General features: G+C 39.1%; 1 protein-coding gene and 1 non-coding gene across 3 annotated transcripts; one reads left to right on the top strand and one right to left on the bottom strand.

The window, feature by feature from the left end:
• Positions 1 to 3555: 3555 nt before the first annotated feature.
• On the top strand, positions 3556 to 3627 carry TRNAH-GUG (transfer RNA histidin (anticodon GUG)). The gene has a single exon. It is a non-coding gene; the product is annotated as a tRNA-His (tRNA).
• Positions 3628 to 8518: 4891 nt separating this feature from the next.
• On the bottom strand, positions 8519 to 12068 carry LOC117603769 (E3 ubiquitin-protein ligase MARCHF2). Of its 2 annotated transcripts, none has more exons than XM_034323240.2 (6): positions 11889 to 12068; positions 11708 to 11821; positions 10302 to 10473; positions 9702 to 9876; positions 9445 to 9635; positions 8519 to 9390 (listed from the first exon to the last, which is right to left on the bottom strand). In XM_034323240.2, the coding sequence occupies exons 1-6, from the start codon at positions 11923 to 11925 to the stop codon at positions 9192 to 9194; spliced, it is 888 nt and encodes a 295-aa protein (XP_034179131.1). In that variant the 5' UTR covers positions 11926 to 12068; the 3' UTR covers positions 8519 to 9191. The 2 variants fall into 2 exon arrangements, with proteins under 2 accessions (XP_034179131.1, XP_034179130.1); XM_034323239.2 differs by having other exon boundaries at positions 8521 to 9390; positions 11883 to 12067.
• Positions 12069 to 13793: the final 1725 nt, after the last annotated feature.

The raw sequence follows: 13793 nt of genomic DNA, 5'->3' as shown, positions 1-13793 counted from the left end.
ATTTTCAGAATGTTTTCAATCCCTGATCCAAAGCTATTGATAAAATTTGGGGATCGCTTGTACTTACTATGATATTGGGGTAAATATCGACATAAAATCATTAATTTCAAAAGTTAATTACTTTGTAGGGTAGACCGTACTTTTAAAGCGCGTCACTAACCTACATAGATTAGGTTATCAGAAAAAATATAAAGCCAGTCAACAATAGTTTCCTTGCTCAGTTCTAATTTCTATTCATAGAATGCACAGCGCGGAGGACGCATCATGAGAAAATATCCAATAAAACGTGCAATCATCGTGATATCAAGATTAAAATTGACTAGCCACGTACCACTTCTAACACTTCGTTTAAATTCACACTTTGAAATTATTCTTTTCAAGAAGACTATTATTGACTGAGTTATATTTTTTCTGATAACCTAACCTAATCTTAAAAAATACAAGCGACCCCCAAATTTGATCAACAGTTTTGAATTCGAGAGTCAAAAATACATAGAATTTAACCTCTTTTCAATTGATTTCACGTTAGGGCCCTAATTGTAGACATTTACCGTAATATTTTAGTATAACCATTTTTCTTGTAAATGTAATAGTTTTTGCGTAATTATAGTCCAAAGTCAAATTGTTACTTTCGACTCCGATCTTCCCTATTTTACCGTCGTTATCCAATAAGATTGAAAAAACATAACGCGTATAGTGATGATCGTTACGGCGGGTATATATCACCCCACAGTTACTGGATCAATTATTTTCTCATGATAACGAGACCGAGAATATCCAGCCTAAACGCGGCAGTAATATCGTCCATCATTTACCAACGCTACGGGGCTTAACAATCCTCGTTAAATCCGCAGAAAGGAGCAAAAGTCCCTAGATCGATATCGGGTCGACGTTAACGCGAACTAACGAGTGTCTATTTTGTTTTCCCTGTTTTTGCTGCTCGTGGTCTGGAAAACGCGGCGCGTTGAAAAACATAGCGATCGTGTTCCTTGCTCGTGTCGTTACATCGTTAACGAACAGACAGAGGATGTAGTTTCGCGGTTAAATACGAGCCGATTATGCGACCGACAAGACATTCATCGGACGGATAGGAAAAGGAGAAGAAACGTGGCAGCAAAAGGCTTCGTGTCACTTCCTTCTACTGTCTCGAGATTAGTGCCACTTATTTATTGTTCTCGGTATCCTACTTTTATCTCTTCTCGGTTGCAATGATCTTCTGACGAGATTCTTTTTTTTTTTTTAACACATAACGCAGGTTTCTTTTGGATCGAATGAGATCTACTCGACGATTTACTTGTTTTTGCAGGTAGACTAATTGTAAGTCTCGCTTACTGTTTTGGTAGCCTATTAAAATATGTATTATATTTAACTATTAACGATTACATTTATATAAAAGTATCGCAGAGTTTTCGAACTCCTTATCAGCTTCACGACAAGTATAAATTGTTAATACAAAACATGATGTAAATATGCGCAATATGTACTTTGTTCTATTTATGATAAATTTGATCCTTGATATTTAAAAGTAATTCCTGGATGATAACATTGTACATGAAACACGATACAGAGTATGCAATTTATAAAGTAATACAATTTAACGTATAGAAATCACTTGGTGTACGTAACTTGATCTATTTGCATAATTAAGTTGGTGGTTATGGCCAATAATAACATGACGACGGCATGGTAATTACTGGCATTACTGATAATAATCGTTGATAGCAACAGTTAACGCGGTTAATAACAGTAATGAATAACAGTATTTCACGGACCATAGAATGTATCGTGATAATAATCGTTAATCAATGGTATGGATATTTTTTAGATGTTTTATTTATCGAATGTACCGGAGAATGCCTTAATTAACGAACATCTAATAAATGTAGTATGCAACATCACCGAGCTATATCTTTGTACTCTTTATTAAAGCGCGATTAATTAACTCTCTCGCCGTGGTTTCCAAGAAACTTGATAGATAATTTATTCACGATTTATTTCTATATTCATAGGAAAAATTTATTTCTTCATCTTAATTAAAACACAGTTAATTAGGTAACACATTAAGAAATATTATAGTAAATACAAATATTGTATTATCCAATTTACATTATTAAGGTTAAGGGTTCTCAACTCTTAAAAAAAAAAATAGTTATCAAAGAGAATATTATAAATTTAAAAAATGACAGTAGGTTCTGCTAAAAATTAATAAATTTTAATACCCGTTATATACACACTTCCGGGGTGTTCTCGTGGGATCAGCCTTTCCGTTACGACTCTTTTTATCTTTTCCGTCCACGTGACACCTCGAAGCGCAGAAACGTGACCGGGTTTCCGCATTAACATTTCGACAGGAAGACACGTTGATACCGCGGAAGGGTTGTTACCTTTTACCAATTAACAAGCTGAACATAGTGTATGTAATAGTTTCTTGTACACTTTCGTTCAAAAATTTCATCGTATTCGTTAAAACACAGTGTATAATTAAAATTAGAGAAAAATACGTATTTACACACATGGTAAACGTTTACATGACAGCCACTTCGTTCAACATGAAAATTAAGATAATATAAAATCATATGATGTATCATTATTTTATCTGCGAGTTTGGTGAGGTCATTTATCAGTGTCATTAATGTTTGCAATTACAGTAAGTTCTGACATGTTAATCTCATTATCGGAATTAATTTGGATAATTTATGATTGCAGTGTCATAAAAGAATACCGAGTTATCTTATTCCAAGTGGAATATTATTAGTACACTCGCGATCAAATCAGGAAAAATGAGATTCCGGCTACCAACCTTTTCCACCTTTCCCACCTGGGCCCCATATACGTATAAAATACACCTCTTCATTGTTAATCACATTTTCACTCGAGAAATTAAAGTGAAAATTTGCATTCATTTAATTAATTATATAAATGGAAGTGGATGTTTTGTTGTGGGATTGAAAAAAATTAAACACTCTCTTCTTCTATGATATATATATTATTTATTATATGTAAGAAAATACTTGAAGCTAAACACATATTAAACTCTTAAAATACAGTAAAACCTCGATAAGTCGTTACTCAAGGGACCTAGAAATTTTGCCGACTTAAACGGAGTAAAAATCATGTAAATTTTAAAATGACGAGGAAAAGAATATGACGATTTATAGAGGTTTTACTGTAATTGAAACAGAAATATAAATTGCATCATGCATGAACACTAAAACGTAGAACCATAATTTCTAAGCCAAAGAACTAAAACGCAATAAGCTTTAGCTTCAACTGAGAAACATAACGTCTCTTTTTGATTTCACTCAGGTTCGCCAACTCTCCATCACCAAAAGTCACTAGCCGCCGATCTCAGTCATCCAATATATCAAAAAAAAATTTGCTACGCGACATCCCATCATGTTTGAAGTGTGCAGATGTGATTGCATAACTGGCACAAAACTAGAACTAACGCAATGGCTGGTTGAATAAAAAGGCTTTCACGGTCGATCGATCAAGTCGGCCACTGTTAGTATCGATCATCGACGATCGTGGTCGATTCAATCAAATCCTCCAACAGCCGTGATCGTCTAGTGGTTAGGACCCTACGTTGTGGCCGTAGTAACCCAGGTTCGAATCCTGGTCACGGCAATGTGCCAATAAACGCATTGTCACGGCGGAGGTTTTCATTTTTTACTTTCTTCACAAAATTTTGATAACAAATATTTCAAGGTGATATTTGAACATCGTTGCAAAATTTCTAAAAACATTCTATTCATCAGAAGAACGAATTGTGCGGAATTGTGCGCAAGAAATTTCCTGTTGAATCAACAGGAAGTCCTTGGATGGATTTTTATTTGCCGCTTGTACAAGCATCGCGAGCCGGTGAACTGCATCGTGACAGGTTCGTTGGAACATGTAGCACGTTGCGGTAGGTCCTTGTCACGGGAACGATAAATCTCCCATGGATTCACCAATATTTGCGCCGAAGACAAGATGTTGTCTTTCTCTCGTTCACGTTTCCTAGAAGCTCTAGCAAAAGTTCCTCCTCGACGCGTTCGTTCTCCGAGAAGAAACAAATTGACTGTTACACGTTGCGCGTAGATAGCCAGAGGCAATAAATTCATTAAGTATCCTCGATAATACCACCAACCGGTAGAATTTCATGTATTTTTGTCGTGAACATGCACGTTGGTTCCGTGGACCGTGTCCCATGGCGTAACCCTTGCAATGTGGAGTAACATGTATGACGAAGAAAACGTTGCACTTGAATTTTTTTTTTTTTTTAAGCAAACCATCTTATAGAAGTGGAATACAATTATCAGGTCGTAAAGATTTTTAAACGGTATAAATTCGGCAGAAAGAAAGCTGACCTCGAACTCGTTGAAAAATTCTAAATATACTTGGCTGTCGATTGGTCTCTTCGTTCGGCGAAGCTCGCATACAATATGAACGTTAAATCGTGTTCCTTGGCACAGTTCCATCGTTTTCGTCCCCGTGGCCGACATACGTTATCATCTCGTGGAACTCGATTTTCAATCTTGTCGCGTGCACACCATGCAATACACATCCTCCCCTCCCCTGCACCTTTGTTGATAACAGGGTGTAAATCATTAGCCAATATTGCAATTGTTGGATAACATGTAAGAAGAACGAAAAAAAAAAATTAATGGTCCCTGAATTAGCAATATTTTTAGCAGTACTCAATACAGATCCTCCCCTCCCCTGCACTTTTGTTGATAACATGGTGTAAATCATTAGCCAATATTGCAATTGTTGGATAACATGTAAGAAGAACGAAAAAAAAAAATTAATGGTCCCTGAATTAGCAATATTTTTAGCAGTACTCAATACAGATCCTCCCCTCCCCTGCACTTTTGTTGATAACAGGGTGTAAATCATTAGCCAATATTGCAATTGTTGGATAACATGTAAGAAGAACGAAAAAAAAAAAATTAATGGTCCCCGAATTAGCAATATTTTTAGCAGTACTAAATATTTCTTCGAAAAACACGAACATAATAAAATCACGATTACAACGAATGAGTTACAAGATCACTCGTTAATTTCACCAGGAGAGTGCTTGTAAAACGTCTCGTCTTACGAAAGAGATCGAGGGTGGCGGTGAAAAAAGGTATAGGATGATCCTAAATGAATGGCGACGTTGTTGAAAAATTATCACGAGCATTAATTATTTATATTGTATCGTTTTAATTATTAATAACCGCGATAAATAAGTATCACGATGCAATTATAAGAGGTCGAGATCGCCGAAAAGGAGAAGGGTGCGAGGGGGTGTGTTGAGAAAATAAAAAGGAACGAAAGGGGGCTAAAGAAAGTGATTCGAGAGGAGAAGGCGTTTCGATTTATTGGCTTGCGTGTTGGAAACTGGTGGTGCTTGTTAAACCGCTTTTACAGGCGGCCAGATACCTTTATCATCGACTATAAATTTCGGCAGCGCCCCGATAGAAAGGATCCACGTTCGTAATTGGCAATAATTCAGCTGGCAGCTCGCGGGAAACGAGTATGTCGATTCTCGATGCTTGCTTCAGGATCGCGTTCGACCAAACTGATAGCCGGATCAACGATTCTTCGTGCTGTATATACAAATTGAGACGTTTGTACCCGGTTGCTCGTTTGGAAATCGCGCAGATTCGAATCGCACCTTTTCTACACTGTTATTCAGAAGTTTCTAATTAAGAATTGATCGATGGTAAGTCAGGAAGGTTAGGTTTGGATTTAGGTTTAGGTTAGGTTTAACCTAACCTTTAGGTTACTTTAACTTCCTGGTAGAAAACATAAAACATGGCTATTATGTAATTAGGTATTGGGAAAATTAGATATTGGGAATTAGGAATTAGGTATTGGGGGATGCAGATAAGGTAGAGATTCTTAGGTAAAGTATTAGATTCTTTTAGGTATTTTTAATCATTAAATAGCCAGCCATGAATCGCGAGACTGGAAAGAAATTATCGTCTGCACATCTCTAATCTGGTTCGACAAGACTCTTAACGAGGGTTAAAAATACGAGGACGACAGGGCGAAAGCCATGGATTAGAAAACCGGATTATTTATGCAGAAATTTCACGCGTTCCTGCTCCCGATTCGCTCCTAATCCTCCAAGGATACGTATCCCGTTGTAAACTCTCTTCAAGGTGTCGTCTTTCAACGCCCACCAATCTTCCTTTTTATCGTTGCCAACTCTTTGCCAAATTCGATGAATTTACTCGTACAAATTCTATAATTTGAGAACGTACGCTTAACACGTGACGGGCTAAAAGTTCGTGTACCTCTGTTTTCGATCTTCTTTTTACCCTTTCAAGTTCACCCTGTCAAAGGGAAGGGTTCGCAGTTGCCCGTCGTTCTTCCCGTTTTTTCTCGATCGTCTAGGAGGCTAGAACGCGTCACGTGCCGTTGTAGAATCTGGAAGAACCGGATGCAATCCGCGGTGATGGCGCGTAAAAGATTCATTTCTTCCTCGAGTCGAATCCACGTGGAAGAATCTCGGCGCAGACCTTCTATTTTCAACCGAACCCTTGGATCGTCGGGATGACAGCGACCCTTGTATTTGCTCTTTTTTACCCCGTCCTTTCGAACCCTTCGCTAGCATTTTTTTGGCGGACGTCGAGGCAATATCAATTTGTATAATGGCAATCGTTTGGAGTTGCAAGGCGTGCCTTGAAAGATAATAAAAAATATTCTACATATATCCATGAAATTGTTAGATCCGCATAATTATCACTTAACTCGAGATCAAGTCAATTTATATAACTCCCGGAACGTACCCCAGGTCGTTGAGTTTCGCGTGATACGTAAAGATAAGGATAGTCCTCGTTATTTGGTACGTTGTTTCATTTCCTGGATGGAAATCGCCTAGAGTTATGCAAAGTGGCTTTTGGCTCTTGTACCGTGTTCTTCGAGAAAAGTAAATAACCCGTATGGGGTCGAATTAAAAAGAAACTAGGATGCAGAATACACGCAAACTTTAATGATTCGTAGAATCGAACAAAGTTGCAGAAATAGTACACTTGAACCATAAGTGCGCTTGTCTCAATCTGCGAGATCTGCAATAAACGTTTAATCGACTTCTAACGATACATGATGGCTTTTGCATTAAGCAAATGAGTCGGGGATAAAGCAACGCTCGTGCATATACAGGGTGCCCCCGCTTTAGTGTTATAATTCCGTTATTCCGTAACTATTAATGATAAAAAAAATTGTTCATATGGAAATTGCATGGAAAAAGGAGGCCTATGTTTTGGCCGAAGTGAAAAATCTTTTGCATTATTAGTTTAAGAGATATGATGGTCAAGTTTCGTTTTTCAAATGGAACTATATATTTTTTTCTAGTTCATGTGATAGTGCTTCTCAAGACGAATTCATTAAGCTTTAATGTATACACTAGATTTTAATTAGTTTTCAAGATACAACGTTTAGAAATTTCTCGATTTTCAGTAGATACGTCCTGGTTTGAATGGCAAGTCGTAAAAGCGGCCCTATTATTGCGGTAAGTGCCATAGCGGTTATTCTTTGGGTCTGCCGTTCCTAGCGTAGACCAATATCACCGCCTCAAATCGAGACGTATCTACTGAAAATTTGTAAACGTTATTTTATATTTTGAAAATTATTTAATTAAAATCGTCCCATTTAAAAAACAAAACTTGACCATCTTAAACTAATAATGCAAAGGATTTTTCACTTCGGCCAAAACATAGGCCCCCTTTTGCCATACAGTTCCCATATCAATAATTTTTTGTATCATTAATAGTTACGGAAAAAGGGAATTGTAACATTTAAGCCGGGACACCCTGTATGTATAGATAACGATATGCGGACTTTCTGAGTGCAGAGGAAGTACAGTAATTAGTTGATTACTCGTTCTAACAAGGTCTGAAATTAAAACCTGAAAAGTGGCAAATAGTTTTAGTCAATAATAAAAAATATAGAAGATTACGCGGTCGTTTCGAACATTTGCAATTTAGTTTATATTTAATAGAGTAACTCGATCGCTGCTCTTCAATAGCCATTTATTCTACTACTGCAGTCAGGAACTTAAGAATTCGATAAAGCGAAGGCATGTATGGAGGTGGGTGTACGTCGCGGGATAATAAGTGTCGGCGGCATACAGAAACGGTTAACCGCAGAAGAAGACGAGTCCCCTTGCAATTACGAGAAACCTGATTAAAACGCTGCCGCGCAACTGCCGTTAATTTCACGTGGAACAAGTAGAAAATTGAGTTTCCTCCTGCGGCTAGAAAGGATGTGCATCGAGTGAAAAATCAACGAACGATCGACGATGCGGCAAAGGAGATACATAATGCGACCGCAGCGAAATTTCCTCAACATAGTTCGTTCATCTCCTTTCTGCTTTTTATTTTTTAAACAATTATTCTTCTACGTTCACGAAAGAACCGATTGAATATTTTAGAATGTGATTTAGCGAACTGATAAAATGAATTTAATTCAAGGAGAGAAGGTATGGGATAGTTTCATTAAATTTTGTATGGAACCGCTTGGTTGTTTATTGAAATTGCAACTAGTACAGGGCGATTCTCGTAATAACTCGTAATCGTTCGAGAGTGAAATCGAACAGGGTACATCTCGGGAGCTGGTTTACCCAGTCACAACTCGTTTCTCTTCCTTCCGTTCTATATAAACTCTTCTTTTCTTATTTCAATAAATCGTAGAACGTTTCAACCATCAATTTATTAAAAGTTGTCAGACCGTAATCGATAAAATACATTGTACAAATTGTTAGTGTAAACTTATTCATATATAATCGTTTTACTTATTAAATTGATTAAATTATTCAGAACATAGAACAAAGAATAATGGATATTGAAATTTCAACGAATAATTGCTTTGCCGTTGAAAGAAATAAATGTAGATAGAATTGAATTTAATCGTCCGGTAAATTAGATGCAATTATCTGAAATTTAACGATGAATTTAACCATGTTCTCGTTTACATTCAATATCAGGTTTAGCAGTAATATAAGCACCAATATCGTGACAATCATGGAAGGAAATTAGAAGGGGTGTATTTCGCGAAACAGAGAACCGGAAGCTACGTGGAAGCTCGCGTTCTCTTCTATGCAATTAATTATACTTGATGGTCGGTAATCAGCTTCGATTAAAACCGCCTTTTAATTAAATGCAATTACTATTGATTAAATCTTGCGTGGCGTGTGTACAATGCGACGGAGGGAATCTTTTCTATCCCGATCGACCGATCGCGTCCCGGGTATCCGTCGATTCATCGTTCATGCTTCTCCAATGATCGAATTGTTCGATCGGCCGATCGGAGGATGCTTGTTCTCGTCTCAAAGTCGATTCCGCGAGGATCGCGTCGTCGGGAACCAAACGAATCACAAAATTGCTTCTCCAATAACGACGCCATCGACGACCGTGCAATCTAACGATATCGATGTAAAAATTCGAACTTTCATATTTAATTTAATTAACATACCTGCCCAGAGTTATTATCCAGCCCCAATAGGCGACCAAAGTTAGGGAACAGGTTGGAAGCATAGCGACGATCATCCATGGTACATTGTGCAATCTGTTTTTTATCAACATTCTTAGAGCCAGTGCGCAAATATAGCAAGAAAACAGAGCCAACGGTGTAGTGACAATTAGATAGAGCACATCCAAGAACATCTGAAAAACGAGCGACGGTTCTGAATAAAATCAACATCTTTAGATTCCAGAATGGTTTTGTGTTACCTGTCGGGTCACTATCACGGTATTGAACCATATCGCGATACTCCTGAAGATGTTGTAACGCGGCACCCTTTTAGTAGCGTATTTGTAACCACAAAGCTCGCACCTCGTGTGACCCGATTCCGTCAACCATCTCTCGAGACACTCCGCGTGTACCAGGGCCACTGTTCCGCGACACCTGTTCGATCGTCGCCGGATTAAGGTCAAGAATGGAACGGTATTCCGAACAATTTGTCTCTATAGAATCTAATAGAATCTAATTGAATTACTGTGTCGAGTTTGAAACCCCTATTCCCAACTTGTGATTCGTGTAATAGTTACGAGCCGTGATTCTTTCGTGCCAAGTTAATTGAAAAGATCGTCAACGTAATCGACTCGTGCCACATTCTCCCCCAATTCGAGAATACTTCTAATCGAGTACAATAAAACAGAAGCCAGTTCGAAAGGAGTGTAGCACTCTCCTGTTACAAGAGTTGTGTTTGACAGTAGGCTAATCTAGATGTAACCTAGATTCGAGTTGAATCAAATGCAACTACCGTGGGCACAACCGCGTTATCTGATCCGGTGAAATTGATAAATTGCGCTAAGTATTGATAAACTCACTTGCAAGCTGAGATCAAAGGACCGAGATACGAGTAGGAGGATATTGTCGATGTCTCGCTGTCGACCTGTCCGACAGTTCTGCTCTGTCTCGTACGAATCCCTCGATCCTCCTCGTTCCGCGGATAACCACCCATGTGACATATTCGACAGATATCGCCTGAGATACGAGATTCTAAAATACAAATATAAATAATTTTAAATAGCGAATGTACTAATTCGAATCCCAGCGGCCGAGATGTTATCACGTTGGCAGATGACTATAGCGTCACTTTCAGTAGCGAAAGGATTAAAAAGACAAACTGAGAACTCAAATTATTACTCCTCGAATTCCAATACGGGCATAAAGCGCCTGGTTGGTGTAGTCACTCAGGTTAATTTTTTCGGCCCAAAATCAAAATTCCTTACTCCGACGAAGAGTCAAGTGTTGGGTCTTCCGGAACCGAATACAATGATTGGTAAGCCCCATGAGTGGACAGGTTATTGTCTAAAGTGAGCCTAGTGGGGTTAATAACCCGCTCTATCGTTCTCAATTTAGCTTATACTGGCTGTGTTCAAGGGTGCAATTGCGCTAAAATAATAAATCCACTCCCCAGTAGCCACCACCCCCAAGTGGCGCCGGGTATGGATAAACGTCTGCTCATGGACTTGCTAAAAAGTTAATCTGAGTGGGTTAACGACTCCACCCATCAGGCGCCTTACGCCCGTCCCTATGAGTGGACAATTTATCCATCCCCGGCGCCACTTGGAGGGTGGTGGCTGTTGAGGGGTGGATATTTATATAGCGCTATTGCGCCCTTTAGTGATGTGCGGCCCGACTAATGTCTCGGGTTCCCGACTAGTCGGGTCGGTTCGAAAAACATCGGGCGGGCGTCCGATACAAGCGTGCAGTCGGGTGGCCCGACTATTTCGGGTTCGGTCGGGTACAGTCGGGCAAAGTCGGGCGAGCTCTCGCGGGCCGCAGCCCGCGACGCAACTCTCATGTACTTGTTAATACTTGCAATAACCATGTGCAAAATCGGTTTTATATGGAATTTTGGAGTAAGATAATTTTTATTATGTGGAAAAATAATACTTGTAACGAATTGCAAGTATTAACAAGTACATGAGAGTCGGGTCGCGGGCCGTGGCCCGCGGGAGATGGTCCGAATCTGCCCGACTGTACCCGACCGAACCCGGAATAGTCGGGCTACCCGACTGCACGCTTGTATCGGACGCCCGTAATATCGGGTACCCGCACATCCCTACACTACCGGTTAAGCTTCGGAACGGCAGAGCGAGTCGTAAACCCCACAAGACTCATTGTAACAATCACCTTAGAATTCCGATCATTAAAATGTTAATGATGGATGACCTACAGTCATCTTTAGTACCGTAAGGGTTAAAAGTCTGGCAATAAACATAGGTACCATTATTGTTGTCCTTCGAATCGTCCTTCGTTATGTAACACTGTTTCTGATCGGATGTTATCTCTCGAAGAATATCACGTCTTTCCACCACGACGTGCTTATCTTCGGGCTGATCTGAAATGAGAAAAATTAAAGGGTGAACCATGACACGAACATCGTTCGGCCGTTTTCTAACCTGTACCGTTCGCGATATCGTCATCGAGCTGATCGGTGGACATCAAAATGGCGATGGTAACATCGTGTATCCACGTACCCTAACGTAGCGAATTTTTCGGATGTTTTTATTTGTCGCGATGGCGAGGATCTTTATTTTTGACGATACATGGGCACCGATTCCTGCGGGAAGCAGGAAAGCTCTCCGCAGCCTCTGACAGTTGAACAACGACTAAAGTCTCGTTCACACTGACAGAAACTTGTCAATCCAGCGATAGACCTTTTTTCGTCCTCGCATAAAACTTGATGCGTACTTTCAAGCATATGAAAATTAATCCTTGTTTATATGAAAATTTCTTATTAAAATATTCTCATATTCATATTCTGTATATGGACTTTTTATCGCTATACAAACTCTTACGCTAGAATCCGATAGTTTGCGTAGAAATGGAAAATTTCATGGTACAACATCAAAAACGCGATACGATCATTTATTAAATGGCCCAGTTCGTTGCGGTTCACCTGCGGTTACCGAGTAAAGTTATGTATGTATATACCAGCAATAATGTGTCTTCGCCATCTCGACACGCTCATTTGCATGAAATTCTACGATCATGGGCATAAATTTTCAATATTATATATTTTACAATTTGACTATTAAATGCTTAGGGATTCGTTAAATAGCAGTGTGACATGGTTGGTTGACACGAGATTATACCGCGTTTATGGCTCGAAATAAAATTCAATCCGATGTTGCAATCTTGGTACAAGCTTTTCCACGGAAGTGGGCAAACTTCTCATCATATTTAACACGTATCAATTCGACACGATCCCCCGATAATCGCCGCTCGAACGCACGTACATGCCTACAATAGCGCGCGCGTTCGAGCGTAATCTGGTCACACGAGTTTAACATCCGTATAGAGACTTGCAAGCTTGTCACGTAACGTTTCCATGCTATGCAATATAAACGTGTATCGGCTTTCATCCACGTAGCAAGAGTGTACATGTTGCAGTTAAATGTTGTAACACAGCCTCGTCCTGCAATTTTAGCACGTTTGCAGTCAAACCTGCACCTATCATCAAACGACGACACGCCCATTACGGTTAATCAGCTACATATAATAATCGATGATTGCTCCGGTAAGATTTTTTATAGGTGCCATCAATTTCAAACGATTTACAAATTTGTTGTAAATTTGAAAGTCACGTTCAATCCCTTGGATTTAGGTATTTTTTAATTAACCTTCATCTCAATGGAAAGTTAAATTCGTATGTAAGTAATTTTATCCTCGAAGCTTAAAAGTGTGCATTCTTCAATTGCCACGTTTGCACGAAAGATTTAATCAGCGTATCCTTAAATTAACTAAATAAGTGGTATTCATAATTCATGGGATGGTTTCGTTTAATTCACTTAATGAAGAGCCCCTTATTAAGAGGAGCAGTGCCAAGTGAGCAAAATTTAACAGAGGGACGAAGATGATCCAGGAAGAAGATCTGTTTCTGCACGAAGGGCTCCGTAGCTCTAATTAGGCGCGTGCTCCGGCGAATTTTCAACAGGAAGTGGCAACGCGTGGACACGATAAATCACCAGGACTAGGGCGATTACAGCGATTTCCTGAAAATCTTACGTGTGTACCTTGATGAACGAGACACGCAAGAACGAACGAGATTCGAGCTTAATATTTCCGCAGTCTAGACACCAGGTATTTGGGAAACGGTTTCCGGTCCTGAAAATTAACTTAGCACGTGATTATTATTAGATTGTTGGTCGCCGACTTCCGGTCACCTCATTCTAGATTTTATCAAATTCTTCTACTTAAAATACTTACTTCTTTTCTTCTTTTTATCATTTTCAAAAACTACTTGATGACATAAAAGTGTTTCGAAATAGTATTTGTAGTATATCAGATTGAAGCTTAAAATTTATCAA

This window comes from Osmia lignaria, chromosome 11 (assembly GCF_051020975.1).
Source record: "Osmia lignaria lignaria isolate PbOS001 chromosome 11, iyOsmLign1, whole genome shotgun sequence".
Classification (NCBI taxonomy): domain Eukaryota; kingdom Metazoa; phylum Arthropoda; class Insecta; order Hymenoptera; family Megachilidae; genus Osmia; species Osmia lignaria.
Note: the sequence above shows the minus strand (reverse complement) of the source record. Positions and strands in the feature narration are given on the sequence as shown.